Source organism: Ambystoma mexicanum, chromosome 8, assembly GCF_040938575.1.
Source record: "Ambystoma mexicanum isolate Mex_15411 chromosome 8, UKY_AmexF1_1, whole genome shotgun sequence".
Taxonomy (NCBI): domain Eukaryota; kingdom Metazoa; phylum Chordata; class Amphibia; order Caudata; family Ambystomatidae; genus Ambystoma; species Ambystoma mexicanum.
In genome coordinates this window covers 307,328,938-307,350,715 of record NC_090929.1, presented here as the reverse complement: position 1 = coordinate 307,350,715, position 21,778 = coordinate 307,328,938, and the positions used below count along the sequence as shown (strand labels likewise).

Here is a 21,778-nt window from a genome sequence, read left to right as displayed (position 1 = left end):
TGCTCACATTCCCCCAACATCTCCTCCCAAGCTTCGAGGCTCAAGTGATTCGGTGAAGCCACAGAACCGAAAACTCTGTACCGTTGTACGGGCTCGATTGCAACCCTTTCTGCATTGGCAACTGCCTTGGAGAACGTATAGCAGAAAGGGCGGCCCTACGTCTCCACGCCGGTCACGTGATACGCTATGGCGTTCCCCATGTGATCTTGGTGGACGTCACATGATCCAGAGAAGTCACGTGACCCAGGGGCGATCAGTATAAAGGTCTGAGAGATAGAACGCTCATTGCTTCTCAGCTGGCTTCGGACACTGTTTGGCGTTACATCTTGCTCCTTGTTACCTTGATCACGGAACTCTATCTCGGACTCCCTTGGACACCCCTTGGTACTTTTGCTTGGAACTGTTTACCTGTTGCCGGATATTTGGACTGCACCTCGACTTGTCTTTGGATCATCCCTTGGTACCTTGCTGATCTTCTACGCCTTTTCCCTACTGGGGATTCAAGTCAAGCCCTGACTCCCACAGGTGGCTACCCTTCATCCACGCTAAACTGCGGTTCTACTATTCCAGGGACCGCCGCATCTAATGAGCCTCGAACCTCCCTACTAGGTTACCTGGGTCTCCCTTACACCAGATAGGTAAGACACTTTAGATTCTTTTGTTTACCTGCCTGTATTGTGATTGCCTGGTGCTTAACCTCCTTCCTTCTTGACAGCAGCATCGGTGTTCCAGAGGCTCCGTGGATCTGGGAAGACATCTCTCACCTGTGGCCTCAAGGGTCGCACAGAGGGTTTCTATTTCGTTCCCCTGTGCGTCACTTGGGGACGGAGGTCTCATCGGTCTACACGACACTCAAGTCAGAACAAATACGCCTATAGGTATCTAACTGCTGTTAAAAATCGTCAGGAAGGCAACAAAGAAAACATTAATTGGAAAGATGAAGGAAACAGGATGTAACAACAACACAAAAGAATGAGTATCACAAATCTGTAGGAACAAATGCACAATTATAATACGCCTACAGGTATCTAACTTTTGTTAAAAATGGGCGGGAAGGCAACAAACATAACATTGATCAGAAAAATGAAGAAAACACTGAAAGGAAAAAATGAAGTACCATAAGAAATTAAGTTTTTTTTTTAATCCGACAAGGTTTTTTTCCCCAGACCCAAGGATTAGAAAAGCAAACACAGAAACTGAGCGCAATGCACAGTACACTGGTTTGTAAACTAAATATGAGGGTCCAAAAAAAAAGTTAACTGTCTATTATGCAATGTGGTAAATTTGGAAAAACTGCAAACACTAACACACCTTTTTCTTTCATCACAGAAATGTAAAAAGTGATACTTCCGCCAAGTGCAATAACCAATTTTAAAAAAGTTTATGGATTCTGAACAAAATAAGGAGTAAGTATATTGGCAGGCATTTTCTACACATGGGAATCTACTCGTCTAATCTATGGTACTAATATGCTGCAGTGCCTGTAGGCTGCCCTTTCATCTTCGGTGAGTAACCTACCACCTATGCCTTACAACTAAGTTTCAAGGAGTACAGTTCCTATCCACAACCATCACTGCATATGTAAAACATGGTCCTTGTAAATTAGCTTCTTATAAATGTACTTTTCGGACCATCATCTGCAGCCATGAAGTGAAGACACTAGGGCATCAACACAACGACCACAATCCACCACACCCATATTGACTTGTAACTCCACTGCTTATGACTTCAGTCTTGCGTGCATGGGCTTTAGCCATGCAGCCAAGCGTGCAGGGTCTCCCCACAACCACCTCGGTGATGTGTGGTAGTGGTTGCATTCTATAGGTGTATTATCCTTCAGTACCTCTGCCCAGAGGCTTCCCTCCTAGGTGTATGTCTGTAGATCTTACATGGGATGGGTGTGCAGTGTCTTCCAAGTCTAGTACTTGCCACTTTGTTCTTGGTTGCATGGCCTTCGGCCATGCACCCAAGACTGCACACACTCCCCACAACTTGCCAATCAAAACGCAACACTACGGGTGTGTGCATGGGTGGCACATGTGGCAGTGGTTGTGGCCAGGGCCTACAGTCTTGTAAGTAAGGCCTTCGGCCGACGGCGATGCATCCAAGACTCTAGGCCCTGGCCACAACCAACGTAGCATGTGCCACCCATGGCGGCGTACTAATGAATATAATGATAGCCATTTGAAAAAAGAATGCATTCATGGCATGTTGTCAATTTCAATGTTCCCTTACACCACACGTGTCCTTACAAATCTAACAACTCCCCCGTGCACAGGCTGAAATACTGGCCTTATTGGACCCCTCATTTTCTGTGTGTACAAGGAGGCCACAGGACATATGTCATTAAGTAAGTATAAGTGTATTATTGGGTGCATGGCCTTCGGCTCTGCACCCAACACTGCATGCACTCCCCACAACTTCCCAATGAAAATGCAACACTATGGGTGTATGCATGGGTGCCACATGCGGCGGTGGTTGTGGCCAGGGCCTACAGTCTTGGAAGTAAGGCCTTCGGCCGACGGCCAAGCATCCAAGACTCTGGGCCCTGGCCACAACCACCGTAGCATGTGCCACCCATGGCGGCGTACCATTGAATATAATAATAGCCATTGAAAACAATAATGTATTCACGGCATGCTGGCAATTTCAATGTTCCCTAACACCACACATGTCCTTAAAAATGTAACAACTCCCCCGTGCACGGGCTCAAATAATGGCCTTATTGGACCCCTAATTTTCTGTGCATACAAGGAGGCCACAGAACATACGCCATTAAGTAGGTATAAGTGTACTGTGCGTACACTATGTCCATACACATTACATCATGACGAGCGACCCCCAGAACAAGTGCATTAATCACTCATATCTTAAGACGGTAGCCCCTGGCCACAACCACCGTAGCATGTGCCACCCATGGCGGGGTACTAATGAATATAATAAATGCCATTTGAAAAAAGAATGCGTTCACGGCATGTTGTCAATTTCAATGTTGCCTACCTATACCCGTGTGCTTTCAACAGTTACACATTTCCTGTCCACTACATGGACTGAAGTGTTACAAATTTACTGCCCACTACATGGACTGAAGTGCCATCATTATTACCCCCCACATTTACTGTACGTACAAGGTGTCATGACGGCCAAAGAACAAATGCATAGATCACCCATTTCTTATTGTCTGAACCTTTCCCAATGCTCTGTGACACAGCAAAATAGGTTAATGAAAAAAGCATTTGTACGCTAGTTATTGCCCCGCTTTCCGCGGTCCAAGATGTCGAGCGCATCCAAGCCATCTGACGCAGAACACGTCTTGCAGCAGCCAATGGGCAGAGACGTCGCGTGTACGCGGTCATGACGGCAGCCCCTTAACCAATCGGTTTCTTGTTAGTCGACCGAACAGGGAAGTGTGACCGCAGAGCGAACATAGATATCACTAATTATTGCAGACCTACTTTTTCATAATTATAAAGAAACATACTGCATGTATGGTGACCAAATTTACAAAAGCACGCTTTCTGGACCAAGCCCCTGTACCTGCCGCAGATTTCGTCAAAATCCGTCTAGCGGTTTCACCTGTAGCCGTGCGCAAAGTTTTTCCCCCATTCAGTCTATGGGAAAAAAGACGTTTTCGGACCCCCCCCTATAACTCCGCTCCCCCTGGACGAATTCTCACCAATCTTTACAAAATAATTCAGAGTGGGCCATATACTTTTTTTGCAAAGTTTGGTGAGGATTCATCCAGGGGGAGTGGAGTTATAAGCCGCCCAAAAAGTGCTCTTCCTATGGAAACAGCAACTTAACCACAACTACATGGCCACTACAGTGGCCATGTAATATATATAACAGGGAGTCAATTACTTGGTGTTATTACACGAATTAAGAAAATAAGAAAACTAAAAATTGTTCATGAAACAAGAAGGTCATGTATAACTGTAGGTTCTTGTTGTAAATTCTTTGCAAATCTTCTGGGAACAATGTATGTAAAAAGTACTGAAACCTTTTTTTTGTATCTTCTATTAGAGAACTAACCTTCTTAAATTCCAGTATGGAGTTGAGAGCGGAGCCTGATGAGAACCCCGGGGACCTGGAAGGGAAAGAAGAAAGAGGGTACCGTGCCACCCTCTGACCCAAATATGGAAGGGGAGGCTGCAGTGCCCACTCCCAAAAGAAGGAAGAAAAGGGGGTGCCATACCCCCCAACCCAGAGAAGGAAGGGGACACTGGAGGGACCACTCCCCGATGAAGGAAAGTTACGCCTAAGAAACCCCATGCTGCCCTGCTCTTCCCCAACAAAGAGTCATGGAAGAACAGAGGGGGGGGCATATGGGTGCATTTAAAGGCCCCAAACAGAAGTCCTTTCCACATGAATGGCAGGCATTGAGAGATACAATATAATGATTGTGAGCACCCTACAGATGTTTGTGGCGGACTCTGGGCCTAGTTGGGACATCCGACTACCGCATGTCCTGATGGTCATCAGGTCTACACCATTTCTGTGACACAAATGTCTGCATTCGAGCTAATGACTGGATGAAAAATGGTGCTACCTCAGCATCTGCTCTACAGAACTCAAGAGCAGACCCTGATCAACACGTCCACGACACATGAATATATTGTGAATTTGCTAAAACACCTTCAGCATGCTTTTGCGTACGCTCAGTGAAATCTGTAAAAGTTGGCAGAGGGGATGAAAACCCACTACGATTTAAAGACCACTAAGAAAGAGTACCAAGTAGAAGACAGGGTCAATTTTCAAAGGAGCCAGACCAAAGACAGGAAGTTCCTCCTCTCCTGGCGCGGCGTCTTTGAAATTGTAGATAAAATCTCACCTGTCACCTATAAGATCCACATCCCAAAAGGAGAAGTGACAGAAGAAAAATCGGGCAACATCAACCAGTTGAAAAGCTGTCATACCAGACACGCTTTGCGACTGATTGATGAGCTAAATGAAAAATCTGAAGAATGAAAAGGAAGGATAAATAAATCAGATGGAAATATATATATATATATTCAGTGGAAAAACTTTGTTAAAGGGACGTTATGGTTAAGTTGCGCTACTAAAAACTTATGAAATTCAGTGAAAATAACTTTGTTAAAGGGACGTTATGGTTCAAAGTAAAACCGAAAAACCCCTGAAATTCGGCAGTTATGGTAAGATAAGCAACCATAACCCGCGCCACCGTGCACTCCTAACACTAACACCCAGGACATCAAAGATGACATCACGAATGTCATAGATGACATCACTGATGACATCACATGGCTGGCTCTCCCTTTTTTTCCTTTACTGACATATCTAAGCCACTTTGTTTTCTTCAGTAACAGTCAGGAAGTAAAAATTGAAAAGGTACTATATTTGTAGACATAGGGTCAAGTCAAATCATATGAAACATATACATAGCGGAAGACACAGGCTTGAAAGAGAGCAATCCTTTCTGTGCATGAAGATAATCATTAGGGTTATCAGCACTTTTCTCATAGTTTTATTTGTATAACTCTACCTTCCCTGTATATGCTCATATTTGTATACATTATACTCACTCTCCTTTCCTTTGGGTGCAGTGACATCATGTGATACACATACATATGGTAAGTAGCAGCTTTGAAACAGAGCAATAGTTTCTTTGCATAAAGACAATCAGTTAGGTTATGAACTCTTTCTGCTACTACTTCTGCTTTTTTGTTTACTTCACTGTCCCTGTATATACTCATATTTGTATGTGTTGTTGTCTCTTTGTGTTTTGTCTGTAATAATTATGTATTAAGTGGGTTTTATTATCTACTTATTACATGTTTCACAGTACGCAAAACTCTAATAAGAAAGCAGTTATCATTTCACTATTCAACATGGCAAGATTATGAATATGGCACCTTCATCATGTATGCTGCACACACTGCCTATGTTTCTGCATGAGTAGCTTAGTATACTGGATGGAACTTCATAATAGAATGCTATTTATATCAATGCATTGCTTAATGCACTAATTAGCTCATGATATTTATCCCAATGACCCTTGACAATTTTTGGTCAGCATTATAAGAATCCCTTGTACAGAGTTGTTATGAAAAGTAAATGCACATGTGATGTCATCAGTGATGTCATCAATGACATTTGTGATGTCATCTTTGATGTCCTGGGTGTTAGTGTTAGCAGTGCACGGTGGCGCGAGTTATGGTTGCTTATCTTACCATAACTGCCGAATTTCAGGGGTTTTTCGGTTTTACTTTGAACCATAACGTCCCTTTAACAAAGTTTGTTCACTGAATTTCATAGGTTTTTAGTAGCGCAACTTAACCATAACGTCCCTTTAACAAAGTTTTTCCACTGAATTTCATAGGTTTTTAGTAGCACAACTTAACCATAATATCCCTGACTTCACATACATGTAACATAGAACATACTGAACCCCCACGTAGTGATTTTGATGTCCGCGGACTACCGCCATGTCCACGGACATATCGAGAATCTGAGCGTAGTGAATGTAAATTTAAATAGTGTGCCCCATTTCCCCTTTGAAGTTGGCTCTGAAAAGAGACGTTTTTTTTGTTTTATTTACAGATGCTTGACAGAAATCTGTTATTTTGTATTTTTTTGCTTGGTTTTTTTTCTTACTTTACTCCTAAAATCTTCACATAACCTTCTCCAAAGCAACCCTTACATTCCAAAATAGAAAGGCATTTCCCGTAAAAGATAAAGAGATGCCATCTTCTTTAAAATTAACAGTATTACTGGCATCAATATTCTCATTATTACAGAAGAACATACCAGCTCTAAGCATGAAGGCACACATACCTCGGTTGATGACACACCTAGCAATGTTTTGCTGAGGACAATAAACTGAACTATTTTCCCATATTGCCCTAGGTAGTAATCCAGAAAAAATTACTTTCGCATTTGGAAGGATCTTCATTACGGCTTGAACCAAGCGTTCCAAATCACCCAACAAAGTAGGGGCACTGACGCTGCCCAAATGGAAAGCACCATAGTGCAAAACTACCACATGCGGACTGTTCATCGTGGCCATATCCTCACAAACTTGTACTATTCCCTGTACATTGCAATCAGGCACAGTGCTCCACACCACCTCCACTCCTTTCACATCAAAGTTCTTTTCAACATGCCTGCATCGAGAGTACTGTTGTAAACCATGCACAAACATATCTCCAAGCACCAACACCCTGACTTTCTCTACTTCTGCCATCTTCACCACACACAGTCTCTTTCAACACAAATCCACAACCTCGACATCTGATTGGCTAATCCGTACAGTCTTCTTTCCATGTTGGATTTGCTGGAAAACCCCGGATGTAGCACGCCCTGTCCACGGACAGCCGCGGTGTCCGCAGACCGCGTAACTCTTCGACACCCCTTCTACCATTTCCACTTTACTCTCTGTGCCATTCCCTCATTGCATACAGCTAAGCAGTCACACAATACGAAGAACGTCCTCAGGACACCCCCATTTTGTTTATTTTCGAACATTTCAGGACAATTATCATTTCATTATTCAACATATTAACATTACAAATATTATACTTTCATCTTGTACGCTGCACACAATGCTATGTTTCTCCATTAGTAGCTCAGTATACTAGATAAAACCCCATAATACAATGCTATTTATATCAATGCATCGTTCAAAGCACTAATTACGGTATGATATTTATTGCAATGATCTTTGACACTTTTTTCGCAACATTATAATAAAAATCCCTAGTACACAAATTTCATGAAAAGTAAATGCACATCTGATGTCATCAGTGATGTCATCAATGACATTTGCGATGTCATCTTTGATGTCCTGGGTGTTAGTCTTAGCAGTGCACGGTGGTGGCGCGAGTTATGGTTGCTTAGCTTACCATAACTGGCAATTTCAGGGGGTTTTCGGCTTTACTTGGAACCATAACGTCCCTTAAACAAACTTTTTTTATTAGCACGCAAACAATATACAAAGATGTAGTGTAAACAGCAAGTTCTCACAGATGGCTTTACACAGAATGTTGCAAAGTAAGCATTTATGCTCGTTCACAGTGAAGGTCAGCTGCTTCCATTTTTTTCTCACGGCCCGGAGAGGCCCACGACTCCCAGTATAAGGTTCTATTTTTTTTTTACCTTGGAAGACAGAGATTGTGCTGAAAGACTTCTTTTGAAGAAGTGGTGCAAAAACGTAAGACACGATAAAGATGAAATTTCAGAAACGAAACCACTTTTGTATATTATATCACTTTGAGAAAGATCGTTGGCACACGCAGAGTCGTATTTTGGGACTGCACTACACTTGGACAATGGAAAATGCAATTATAATGTAAGTAACCCTTTAGATTATTTTATACCGGAATATAATAATAGCGTGACATTAAAGCCCGGTCAAGTTGTACTTGTTCGTTCAATGTGGCATATTGTTTTCTACCGCACACTATCACCGCCGAATTGATCCCCTGTCGTTTAGAGGGCTCTGAAAAAGGCAGACGACACAGGATGGGTTAATAGAAATTATTCAACCGGTCTGTAGCCGGTCAAGCGCTCTACTCGCTGTGCCACTTCACTGTAGCCGGTCAATTGGCACAGCGAGTAGAGCGCTCGCGTTGACATCCGTGCACAGCTTGCAAACGCAGGTTTGAATCCCGGCACGGCCAAACTCAGCCTTTCATCCTTCCGTGGTCGATAAATGAGCACCACACACCGTGGGTAATAATAAGCAGCGCTGAGATACCTGACGGTTCTTAGCGCTATATAAATGCGAAAATATTATTATTTTATTATTAACATACTCCGTTGCACTATCTTCGCTAGCAAATAGTTTCACGCCCTAATAAATAAAATGAATATTTTTAATAAAGATCGGCTGGTGAGACTAATTTATGTTTTTTAAAACAGGTATGTTGCCCCATTTTGCCAATGTCATGATTTTCAGACTCCAGTGGATGGATTGTTCAACTGCCAGGTGCAGCTCCGTGTAAGCAACTTCATGACCCTCACCATTTTATGGGACAATCGCCAAGGACCAATATGCCCTTACGCAGTACTAGCAGCTAGAAGCAACATACCAACCATTATGGTGGTCTAATGCCTCCTGTTGGAGCAACCTTCCGATTATCAGTGCGACCATTTACTGCTTTTATCATAAACCAACAGCCTATCTACCCCAAAGGAACAGCGCGTGGCTCAACATGAACTTTTGCGGATCGACAACAAAGACAAATGCAAATCGCTGAATATTCTCTAAACATTTGATGTCAAATAAATGTACTTTACAAAATTTACAATCTTGCTGTTTGCTTTTAAATCACAGTTTCATATCCCGAATTGTGGCTCGCTGTGTTGTGACATAATGTGTGTTGTCTTCCGGGTTCTGTGTAAAGTCGCGTAGGACTGGAGACGACTGGGCGCGTTTGATGACGCACCCTGTAACGTCACAGAGAGAGGCGGGGAATATGAATGCTTTCATAATGTCAGGCTTAGGGGCGGGAGATATGATTTAGTGTCGCAAAAGCAAGTCAGCCAGGTCAATAGCGCCAGTCATAGGATTATCACATAATGTCGGCGCACACCAGCCTGATTTATCGTTTCTTTAGTGGACAAAAAGTCGGGTGAGGCCCATAGGAAATTGTACTATCAGCGGACCAAAGGAGGGTTCGTAGAACACTTTCAACCTGACAACGAACTATACAAACAACGTTCTCAGAGCACCCCCATTTTGTGTAATTGCAACCATTTAGGGACACCGCGAGTGTTCTTAGAACACATTCAACTTGACAGATTACAATATGGACAGCGTCCTCAGGACACCCCCAGTTTGTGTATTTACAAACATTTAAATACACCGCGAGTGTTTTAAGCTCAATTTTACCTTCCTTGCGAACAAAAAGGACACTTACTCTGTCCTCTGAACACCCCACCATTTAGTTTATTTACAAAATATCAGAACAGCTGTGTTCTCCGCGGACAAATTGAACACAACAAAAGCGTATAGCACATAAAAAAACAAAACATTGAACCTATCTCATACTCCCCCACCCTCCCCAAACATTCTTACACACCAACACACTCCACTAAATACAATTTTTATTCCAAGTTTCACTGTGCTGTCCGCGGTCGACAGCGAATTCAAGATGGCGGGCGCCACAGAAAATCTGACGCGCTCCACGCCCCACGCCATCCAATCAGCGAACACATCGCATGTCCGCGGACAAGACGCAAGCCCATGGGCAAATCGGGGTGCTGTCCGTGGAGCGAACAGGGAAGTCCGTCCGCGAAGCGAACACAGATATCACTAATTTTTTTGCCTTACATTTTGGTCATTTTTTAAAAAACTACTGGACGGATTTTCACCAAATTTGCAAAAGCACGCTTTCGGGACCAAGTCGCCGCTCCTGCCGCAAATTGGTGTAAATCCATCCAGCGGTTCGGGCTGTAGCCGTACGCAAAGTTTTTTCCCATTATGTCTATAGGAAAAAACAAAAGTTTTGGGACCCCCCCCTATAACTTTGCCCCCCCTGGACCAAACCTCTCCAAAAATTCAGACTGGGCCATATACTTTTTTTGCAAAGTTTGGTGAGGATTCGTCCAGAGGGAGCGAAGTTATAAGCCACCCAAAAAAAGTGCTCTTCCTATGGAAACACCAATTTAACCATAATTTAACCATAACTACATGGACGCTACCGCGTCCATGTAATATATATATATATATATATATATATATATATATATATATATATATATATATATATATATATATATATTTTTTTTTTTTTTATTCATTGTGTGTTAGCCAAAAAAAAATTAGACTTTTCACAAAATACAAAAACTGAATATAAATAAACATTTACATATTGCTCATTATAAAGACTCAGGTGAAAAAAAGAAATCCTAGAAATCCAGCAAAGCTGCTGAGGGACTTAGTAGGTAAGGGAAATTTGCCATTCTGGAGAATTCTCCCTAACAGGCATAAACATTTTATCTGTTGTGCCCTTTAGCCATTTTGCACTGTACTGTTTGAGCTTGGGCACATGTTTTGGCAATGTCTTGCATGGGTGCATGAGAGGAGTGTCCTCCATAATGAAAAGTCTCAATTGACTGTCAATACTTACCAGATTGTTAAGTAAACATTTTTCCTTGACTTAAATTACCACTTTTTAACATTTGCAAACAACAAATATGAGCAAGTGCCATCAATCGCTGCTCAATCCTCTTATTTCAATGACCCATCTATTCTTTTGTTTGGTGCCAATCGTTCTGCTACACTTGATTGTTAGTCACTGTTATTTCTCAACTCTTCACAATTCTATCCCTCCTCAATATTTTATTCAACAAATAACATTTAGACTAGTCAAACATTACACATTATAAAACACTGTGCTCAACTCCCCTCTCTTTGTTTCTCATTTACAATAAGGGATACTCTTATCCCGCCTTTACTTTACCCTGTACAGGGCTTGAGACATCTCCTTACATGGTCCTGACCTGTGCATTTTTCTCTATTTCTACTCCCATTGGAGTTTGAAGTGTCTCCTTCTAATTCCCGTAATTAGGAGTCATAGGCGGTCTCTCTTATCTTCACAGTATTTCCTGTTACTCAAAATTATCACAATCCGACCCTTTATATTGCTGTTCCCCTTAGTCTAAATACCATTCGTTAATCGACTTGAAGCCTTCGGTATCGACTCCCCCTTCAATGTGACCACTTTACCTTCCATCCGCAGGGCGGCCGTGGAAACCGACCAGGGATTTCTTCAAAGGAGGACCTGCCCACCATCTCGGTTCTTCTTGCAAGTTTATTTCTATTCGGCTCCTCTCCACAGAAAACTCTGAGATCTTCAAGCTAATGGCAGAGGATGCCTGATCGTCCGAAACTCTGGAGCAGAACGAGTTTGGATCTTTAAACCACCCGCACCGCTACCGCGTGAGGTTAGGGCCCTTTAGGAATGTGCATATGTAATGGATGGGATAATGCTGAATAATTCTGAGTATAAATAACCAAACCAACTCATGAAGATGGCAAAGTACTGATTTATTAACAATTATCCAAAACAGGATAGAATAGATAGCCGACAATGGATGCTTCAGTCTTGACTCCAGGCCAGACAACCTTGTCTTGCAGCTCGACAATTCTGCTTATTCTTACTGCAACACAGTTTTCCCTTCCCAATTCATGGGTCCTGGCCTACTAAATTCATGATTCCGATGTCGAGCTGCTATACAATGGTGGTTCACCTGCATTCTATTCACTACGTATAGCCAGCTTCTATGATGACTTAGTCTACCTTGCGTTTCAGCGTCTGTACATTTATTGAACGGTTGATTTTATGCAGCACCTTGGGCACGAGTAATGTTCTTTGTATATAAAAGCTCACTTCATTCTTTATTTCGTCATTAGTTTCTTTAGAATCCATACATCCTTTTCAGTCAGTATTTCGGAAGGTCGTGCATACTTTTTATATTGTCACTAACTTATTTTCTTTGCTTCTTTTCATATTCCTTCAGGGAGTTCCTCCCTTAGGTTGTCATTACTTCGGGGATACATTCGGAAAGGTTGTCTCAATGGGTATCTTCTTTCGAACACATGCTACGGTATAGGCACAAAGGCTAGTGTCAAACCAGCATGCTCTCATGCCTCCAACATATAGGAGGAAGGGGCGGGGTCTCATCTGCTCCTCTACACAACTCACTGGGCTCCATTTGCAGCATCCTCCTTAGCAGGCACACATTGTTCGTTAGGCAGCACAAATTCCACTTCTGGCTGCATCTTTCAGTAAAAACCCTCGGCACCCAAGAATGCACAGTGCAGGGGACGCCTGACAGGTTCTGGATTTTTTTTGTGGCTACCTGAAAGCACTTCTTTATGTGAAGGACATCCATGCAATCTATGAACATCAGCTCCATCACTAAGATAGTGTGTGGGGTTTGTCCCATGCTACTTTCCCCACGCTATTGAGTCATTCACTGGCTTAGTTTTCACTGCTTGAATCTCAACTCCATAGTCAATGATGTACGCATGTTGGTTAGGCCTTTAATCTTTCTCTCTCTTCATGGTGTCGTCCAGTCGTGGTGCCTCACTCAAGACAATGTCCAGCCCTGGTGTGGTCAATAGAGGTGTTGGCACTAAAGTAAAAGCAACATACAGCAAGGTAACCTTCATAAATGCGAAGAACACAACGCATACTACCCAAACAGTATCACACTCTCCAATAACAAACCATTACAATTCCAAAAGGAAATGAATGACACCCTCCTAATGCAAAGGGGTGCAATGGGAAAAACACATCACAAAATACACACTTTCCTTTATAAATGGTTGACAACAGAGGGAGTTACATATATGAGTCCCACCATACAGTGCAGCAACAACCCATGGCCAGTGAAGAGGACCCTATTCTTCACAAAAGGTACTCAAGATTTTCACGGTCATTCCCCTTCGCCTTCCGTGGTCTCTTTCGTTGATAGCCAGACACTCACATCCAAAAATTGGTCTACTGAAGAATGCCTGCTTGGCTTGGTCCACTTTGTGTTGTAAAATCTATTGGTTTGCGTTTAGAGGTCAGTATGATTGATACTGTGCTGAGACTTGGACTAGAAGTAATGGTGACATTGGCAATCTCTCCCGTGTGGTTACGCACTACGCTGGTCATTGGTAGATAATCAGAAGTTCTATCACACAAACTCCTTACTTTTCTTTGTCTGAAATTCTGCCATTCTACATCAGGGGATCAACTTGAAATCTTTAATTCACACTCCTCAGGGATGGCATTGCAGTATACCTGGATGGCAACATAGTGCAAAGACAAATGAATGGCACCTGTTATGGTGTGAAAACTGTAGCTCTTAGCAGCAAGTATGGTGTGAAAGGATGGGGCAGGTGATGGTAGAGGAGATTGATTGTAGGTTAACAGTGACATATAAGAAGCAAAGGTTGGTGCTATCACCCTGTCCTGCTGTGGAGCAGGTTGGAGTTATCATAAAGGGCTGATTGTCGTGTGCATCTCTAAGTGGTGACACAAGAGCCCCATATTAACATACCAATAAAACTAGCTGCAGACGAAAGACAGGAACGTACATATACATTATTGAACACAGAGGGTTTCTGAGAATAAATGAATTCCAATCTTTGCAAATAGAATGAAGGGCAGCACTAACACGTTTCACTTCTTGGCTTATCTGTAATAATCAGAGTGCTCCATATTGTACACACAGAGCACTGTAACCAGTGAATAATCCGTTTTATGGGAAGAAATTGAAAGCCATGTTCCTGGCACGCATTTTCCAATGTTGGTGATGTACTCAACGCACTTAAGTGTGGCATGTGAAGGCTACTGATTTGTGAATTGTGCACCATCACTCAGTTCCTGCCATCTGGAATTGTGCTGCACAAAATATTTCCTGTGGCCTGTGCCATGAGTGACCCATGATGACTGATGGTGGAAAGGGCCCACTGACCCTACTGCCCTCTTGCTAGGCCCAGTCCTCTCTACCAACATGGCCACACAGCAGTAGACTGACTATCTGGAGAACTTCCCATTACCCCCCAGCAGCCCCCACAATGATCAGAAAGCCAATTCTATTGCTGCACACTCCTCATCACTATGCCCCAAGGTCTCAAAGTATAATCAGACCAGGGTAGCCTTTCCCTGGGGCCTGGTGAAAGGTGCATCGAGATGAGCTTCACTAATTCGCCGGTTGGCCAGGGTCGCCTTCCCCTCCCCCTTCACCAGGACCCCTGGCAAGATTGTATCAAGATACCTCCTCCAGTAAGTGACTCCCCTCTTCCTGCTTTGGCTGGTCCTCAATGTCCCTCTCGCTCCTCGCCCTCCTCTAACCAGGGTTTCTGAATCCTCTCACCTAACTTTTCCCCCCATCATCCTTTATAGACCCTCTTTTTGGCTCCCTCGGCACAATCATCCACATCGTATTTTTAGAGCGTGCAGGAAGTGTCGTCTGCTGGGGGAAAGAAAATGATTGATGGGACGATAAGAGGATAGGAAAGTAGTAGAGAGATGCTACAAACACAGGGAGAGAGATTGTACCTGAGAAATAATGTATGACCATAGCAGGGGTGTGTGTCAGGCCTGTTAGGTGGATGTAACCCTATAAAAGGGAGGAGGATGAGGGTTGTGCTTCCAAGGCAGATTTAGAGATGTGTATTTTAGTACACAATCTCATGTTGTGGGACTGCTGCCATCACTCTTTGCCCTATGTGTTAGTTCAAAGCACTTATTTAATGCTTCCTCCAATAAAATGCTAACTAAAAATACAAATACGTATTAACAGTGATGTGCTTTCCTTTGGGGTAACTGGGTGATTTCAAACAGGCCAGTCTTTAAAAGGTTCGTAGGGACATGGACTCGCGTCATAGGTGACACGAGGATGATGACGTCACTGACAATGTCCTATTAGTTCCAATCCTTCATACTCTACATGCCTGCACACTGTAATGCTAGTACTTAGATATACCATGTTGCTTAATTCATAGGGAAGTCAAGTTAGTGAAGAGGCTGTTCCTATTTAGATGTCTAAAAAATCAGGACTTGAGGATGCACCATAGATTGTATAAACAGTGATAGGTTTAGCATCCGCAACACCTGCCTACCCCTAATGAATGTTTATGACTATGCATTGCTGCAGTTGATTTGCTGAAATTGGTTACTAATGGGGCCGTCAGGGTCTTCTTATCTTCTGGGCTCATGTTCAGCCAAGTTCTTTGGAACTCTTCTTAGCACATCATTCATCACCAATATGTGTTCCTTGTTTTATAGAGGTAAATATCGCTGATCTGTGCGCACAGGACAAAATGGCCGTTCTCCAAGTATGTCCCAGATCTCCTGGAGCCCCCGGAGCCAAAGGAGACGAGGGAGCCCCAGGAATGAAAGGTAGGCAACTGATGTAACATTAACGTTGTTCTTAAGCCTGTTATTGCTTTAAATTAGGATTTCTGAATCCAAGAGCCCTCCTGAAATATAATGGAAAGTGGCCGTCGGGCTGATTACGAATGTGGGGTTATTAGCCAAAATGAATTGCCAAAAAGCGCCAACGGCGATTCACTGCTAGATTAACGATGCTTGTCACTCCCCAATTTGAAGTCCCAGTTACCAATACCACCCTTGTGAGTGGAGTTACCACTTCCGCTCACAAGCAGGCTTTGTTTGCCTATGGGTTGCAAAAGCCTTAATCAGGCTGAGTGGTGAAACGGGCAGCATTTGTGAATTCTGCCTGTGCTATTTTTACAGTCATGCTCATAATTAAGCCTTTAGTGTGCAGCTGAGATCAATGGACGCTGACAATGAAGTGATAAGAGCTCGTTATAGAACAGGTGATGATATTGCAAGTGAGCATAACTGGCAATGAGGGGGATTATGATGGTAAAATGGTACTCGGTACTTGCACTTTCTGATGTCACTGTCTGATTGCATCATTACTTATTAACACACTATTCCCGTAAACTCGACAACTGCACATCGTGAAGTGCTACTTCATACTACTAAGTTCTGGGCAATGCTACTGGCCACACGTGCATTTGCCGATATATTTTCCAGAAATTCCCAAGGAAGATTCTAAACCCCAAAATGGTGCTCGAAGCATGTAAATCAGTAACCAATTTGAGTTGTTTCTCATGGTGCCCGATCAATGATGGGATTATTTCATCTGGGCACATTATGTATGAGGCACAGTGCACAATGTGGTATAAACATGTGCCTGTTGTGCTTGCAGAGTTTTTACAGGGCACACAATGGTGTAATTGGCATTTACTGCAGCAGAGGACTATTAACACTATTTTTCTTTTTAAATGTCTCTGGATAAACCCATCCTTCACCACAATAACCTCATTATGAGGTTTGTGTGCACCCACCGCAGTCGCATGATATGGATAGGAGTTAGATCCCTATTCAAAACCTACGTTTAAGCAAGATTTTTAGTTTTGCCAATGCTTGCTTTGGGAATGTGCTATCTTGTATTGTATTGTTTATTTATATAGAGCCTATACACAGGACAGTGTTTCAAAGCGCTCAAGGAGGGTGGGAACTTGGGGAAAAACAACAGTCGCTCAGAGCCCTTGAAATTCGGAAACGGGAATAGTCTGCACTGGCAGAGTAAGTGTGTAAGATACATTTAACAGTTGTTTGCTGTAGTATAATGTTGCATGATACTGTTTTAAATCAAGATAGCCAATTGTCTGTGTATATGATTCACTACTGTGAGACAGGCATGGTATCAAGAGAGACACAGACTCGAAGATCTTTCAAAACCTTTATTTACTAAGGTTCCTGGGTTGGTGTAATATCAGCCTGGCCCTAACTCTAAAGGGATGGTTCCCTTAACTGATGTTTCTTAAGGCCATAGATGTCTGATTGTCCAAAATAAAAGTCTGTCTGTGTCTAAACCTCTGCTCGCCCTACCTCTTTACAAAAATGTGAAAGGAAGTCTTTAAAAGGGAAAACAGTGGCTCAACAGAAAATAGAAAACTAGGGTTGGTTTCAGGTGGTCTTCTCACCAGGTGTAGTTCGGTCAAAGTCACAAAAATGATATTAAACAAAAAGGGCTGTTTGTAAGATGTTCTCCACTCAGCCCTTGCAAATTTCTCAAATAACTTCAGTGTCTTTAGTTCCCTGGGGTTCCCTTCCCCAAGCTTCAACTTGTCCAAGTTCCAAACATCACAAAAGAAATATAACAGTTCCTTTTGAAACTTCTTACGGTTCCCTTCCCCAAGCTTCAATCCTTTCAACACCCCCAAACAATCAGTCTCCAACTTGGTGGGGCCTCTCAGCGTTCCCTTCTCCAAGCTCAGGCCCCTTTCAACTTGTCCAAGTTCAAAACACAACAAAATAAATATAACACAGTTCCTTTTGAACTTTTGAAGCTTCTCAGGGTTGCCTTCCCCAAGCTTCAATCCTTTAAACGGTTTATAGTAATAATGTCGACAGTCAAAATGTCGACAGTCAAAATGTCGAAAAAAAAATGTCGACTTTTTTTTTCAATGCATTTTTTTTTTATATGGGGGGGTTCCCCCCAACCCCCCTTTTTTAATTTTTTTTTAATTTTTCCCTTTTTTTTAGCTCCCAAACCCCTAAAATAAATATATAATTAAAAAAAGAGAAAGTCGACATTTTTTTTTTCGACATTTTTTTGTCGACATTTTTGTCTGTCGACATTTTTTTGTCGACATTATGACTGTCCACCCCTTTAAACACTACTAAACAAGAATTCTCAAACTTGGCTAGACCTGTCAGGGTTCCCTTCACCAAGCTCAGGCCCCTTTCAACTTGTCCAAGTTCAAAACACAACAAAATACATTTTTGAAGCTTCTCATGGTTGCCTTCCCCAAGCTTCAATCCTTTAAACACTACTAAGCAAGAATTCTCCAACTTGGCTAGGCCTCTCAGGGTTCCCTTCCTCAAGCTCAGGCCCCTTCCAGTTTCCAACACAAATTCAGTTTTGTCAGGATGTACTTTGATTTTCCTTCAATATCATAAAATAATAGGTCTTCCTCTTTATTAGGTCTCTCAGGGGTTCCTTCCCCAAGCTTAGGCCCCTTTTTGGGTTCAAACACAAGTTGAGCTTGTCAGGATGTACCTTTCCTTTAATATACAGTTCTTTCACACACACTTCACTTGTGGGGTAGAATCAGGAACTTTCGAAACTGCCTGGTTCTCTGCTCCTCCTATGCATGACCACTCAGATCAGTAACCCCTCTCTCTTTATTCCTTGCTCTTCCTTTTAAACCTTTCACCTTCAGGTGCTTCCTACACAACATCTTGTTAATCTCGGCTTCTTCCTCGTGCACACTTACACCTTCCCTTTGCTGTTCCTTTTATTTCTCACTGGGCACTCTTGCACCTTCCTTTTCTTTCTTACTGTGCCTCTTCCACACCTCAAACACTTTCTTTTCCCTTAGCATGCACGGTAGCACCTGTCTGTCTCTTGCTTGTGCTTCCTGCACACTTGACACACTGTCCTCCCTTTTTCCGTGCTCGCTTTGCACTCTTTAAAAGTCTTTATTCCACATGTCCTTCTTCGTACTCTACAAATGCCTTACTTTTACTTTACTTTTCTTCTGCAGCACTAGTGCAACTTCCTTCCTTCTCTTCTGTGCCGCTAGCGCAACTTCCTTCTTTCTATTTCTCTTATACTGATTATTTCTTACACTTTCTGTCCTTCGTACATTTTATCTTACTTTTCGCTCCATACTGCTATAAAGCTGTGTCTTTCTCTGGCTCTGCTTCAGTCAAACGTACACTCCCGAGTTTCTGTCTCTCTCTCTCACTCACCGAGCAACGTCACATTGAGAAGCAGTCTCTATGGATACACATGGTTGAGGTCAGGGTCTCACCACCTGCCCCTCAGACAACTTTGGGATTGGCAGAAGTCTCAAGGGAACAATCATTTTACCAAATGCCACCAGCAGGATACAGGCTGCTTTACTCCGGCTTGTTGGATGCACAGTTCACTACCCATGCTGCAGCCCCTCACAAACACCGGGCCAGCAGCTCAGCATGCCGTTTTCCTCCAGGCTTCAACTGCTGCTGCTCTCTGCTCCTTGGATTCTCTGGTTCGGACAGCATCCCCAACTCGCTCTCCTCTTTGTGAAAAACCATACCTTTTGTAAAACATCAAGTGGAGTCAGGTGTGAGTGTTCATTATTAAATACCTGGCCCTGCCTGACTCTATTAGTGGGACAACTGAAGTTCTTTTTATAGTAGGTTGCCCTTACTTTCCCCATGTTGTTTCTTTGGGTAATCGCCACTGCTGCCGGCTGCCTCTTCCTCGTCCAAGTATTGGTTGGAAATGGGAGGGGATGATGGGAGGGTTTTGGAGGTTAGATCTATTTCCCACTACTCTATCAGGGAATCAACAATGGACATAAGGAAATCCTCTAGCCTGGTTTTCCTTCAAAGGGATGGTTGCCCCCTTCCATATGGTTGATTCTACAAACATGAGTCTTGATGGTATTCCCTTTGATCTAGATTGGTAGAGCATGAATGGATATTAATATCAGACTTCTGTCTTTCTTTTAGATGTTTTTTCTTCCATCCCCACCTTGGGCAATTGACTCTTTCCTTCCTCCCCCTTGGGTCATGGATGACGGGACTGGAATTAGGTGAAATGAGGCCTGGATTAGGGGAGACGGGAATCAGTGTATCCCATGAAGGCGTCCATGACTTCCTCCTCCTCTTCTAGCGCCCCATCAGAATACTGCATCTCGCCTGGGGTATTCCCATGAAGGCAACCCCGGATTCCCCTACCAGGTGAACCTCCCTCGCTCGTCCACCACCAGGGTTGGGATACAAGAGCAATGGCCCTCCCCTAGCCACCTGAATTGAGGACTCTCTGGGTCTTAAGGGGAGAATACCTCTAGGTTTCACACACCACCTACTCAAAATGCCACTGATTCCAATCATCCCCACATACCCCACTGGCAGAAGCAGGCATTTTGATGTAGTTCAAGTGATTATGTTTCATTTGAACAATGTAAACTCATGAATCATTTTAAGAGGATCAGGACAGGGTTAGAGGTGGGTGAAGATAGTGCCACCATCTCATGATCATCCAAAATCAGTAGAAGCACCCCTCAAGATCATCTACATGCCGGGCAGTGTGATGCAGCACTTTGATTAGATGTTTTTCTTCCACAAATCAACCAACATCCACCAGTTCATCCTACTGTCCCTCATTTTACATTTTGAAACCTATTGCTCTTCTCAACAATTTAGTTTCCCAACTGAATTCTTTTTTTCCTTTCAGGAGAAAAGGGCGCTCAAGGCTTTCCGGGATGGATGGGCCCAGCAGGAGGAACAGGTAAAGTTTGAAACAATTAATTAAGTCACCCTGGACAGAGGTCCCAAATCTATGTTGCTCGAGTTCCAGTTTGTCGAGTGGTATTTTCTTTGTGTGTTACGGATAGTGCAGATTTACACTGCAGTCCAGTACATTACACTGGGGTAATGGTTTTACTCAGTAAATGTCCTTGGAATGTGAACAAAAATGTTTTCTGCAAATGTTTCCTCTAGTTATTTTTCTCTAAGTGTGGAAGTGGTTGGCTTTCGTGCACACATAATTTTTCATGTGCCCAACTGACTAACGAGGTATGCCATTTTGTAAGCATGTGTAGTCAGTGAGCTATCATCTCTGATGAGAGTTTGGAGGGGAATGTCACCCCCACCCAAATCTCTGCAATTCTTTACAACTCAGTGTAAAAAGTGCATTTTACACCAGTTTCTCCAAAGACATAGGCTACAAAATAGTTTATATGTGATTATAAGGAGAACTCGTCAACTAATCTAAGACTTTGAGATCTGCCACAGTACCTAGAAATAGTAATCCAATGCACAGAAAAATTTGTATGAACAGAAACAAAGTATGCCCAGTGTAAACAATAGTTTCAGTTGTGGTTATTCATTTGTTGACACTGCTCAGAGACAAAGCAGAACATGTTTTATGCCATTAGAAAAAAAGTGTATTGAAAAAAACTAACATTGCTTACCACAACTGATGTGGCTGGCAAAAAATTCAGACATGATCAAATTATTTCCCAGATAAAACAATGGCAGCTAAAAGAAGTCTGCCAGAAAAGCACGGCAATAAGAGTTGATGTGCCACTTTAGTGAAGTAATTCATAGCCAGGAGAACATGCCTCTCTCGCATTTCTCTATCCCGATGTTTGCCAGCTTTAAAAAAAACATTTTTTAAATGATACTTTCCTTTTTTGTTTTCAGGATTTCACACTCCTGATTAAAGTCAGTACGAGTTTCAATACTTTTAAGGTGAATATAATCGGGAGAAAATATCC

The 21,778-nt window shown here is 42.7% G+C and overlaps 1 protein-coding gene across 2 annotated transcripts in view; it reads left to right on the top strand.

Annotated features, from left to right (window-relative positions):
* The window catches only part of LOC138471864 (ficolin-1-like), a 199,192-nt gene that overhangs the window by 13,161 nt on the left and 164,253 nt on the right, over positions 1-21,778 (top strand). For both annotated transcript variants that reach the window (XM_069609722.1, XM_069609723.1), the window contains exons 2-3: positions 15,753-15,866; positions 20,734-20,787. In XM_069609722.1, the coding sequence (XP_069465823.1) occupies positions 15,753-15,866; positions 20,734-20,787 (168 nt within the window). The remainder of the gene's footprint in view (positions 1-15,752; positions 15,867-20,733; positions 20,788-21,778) is intronic.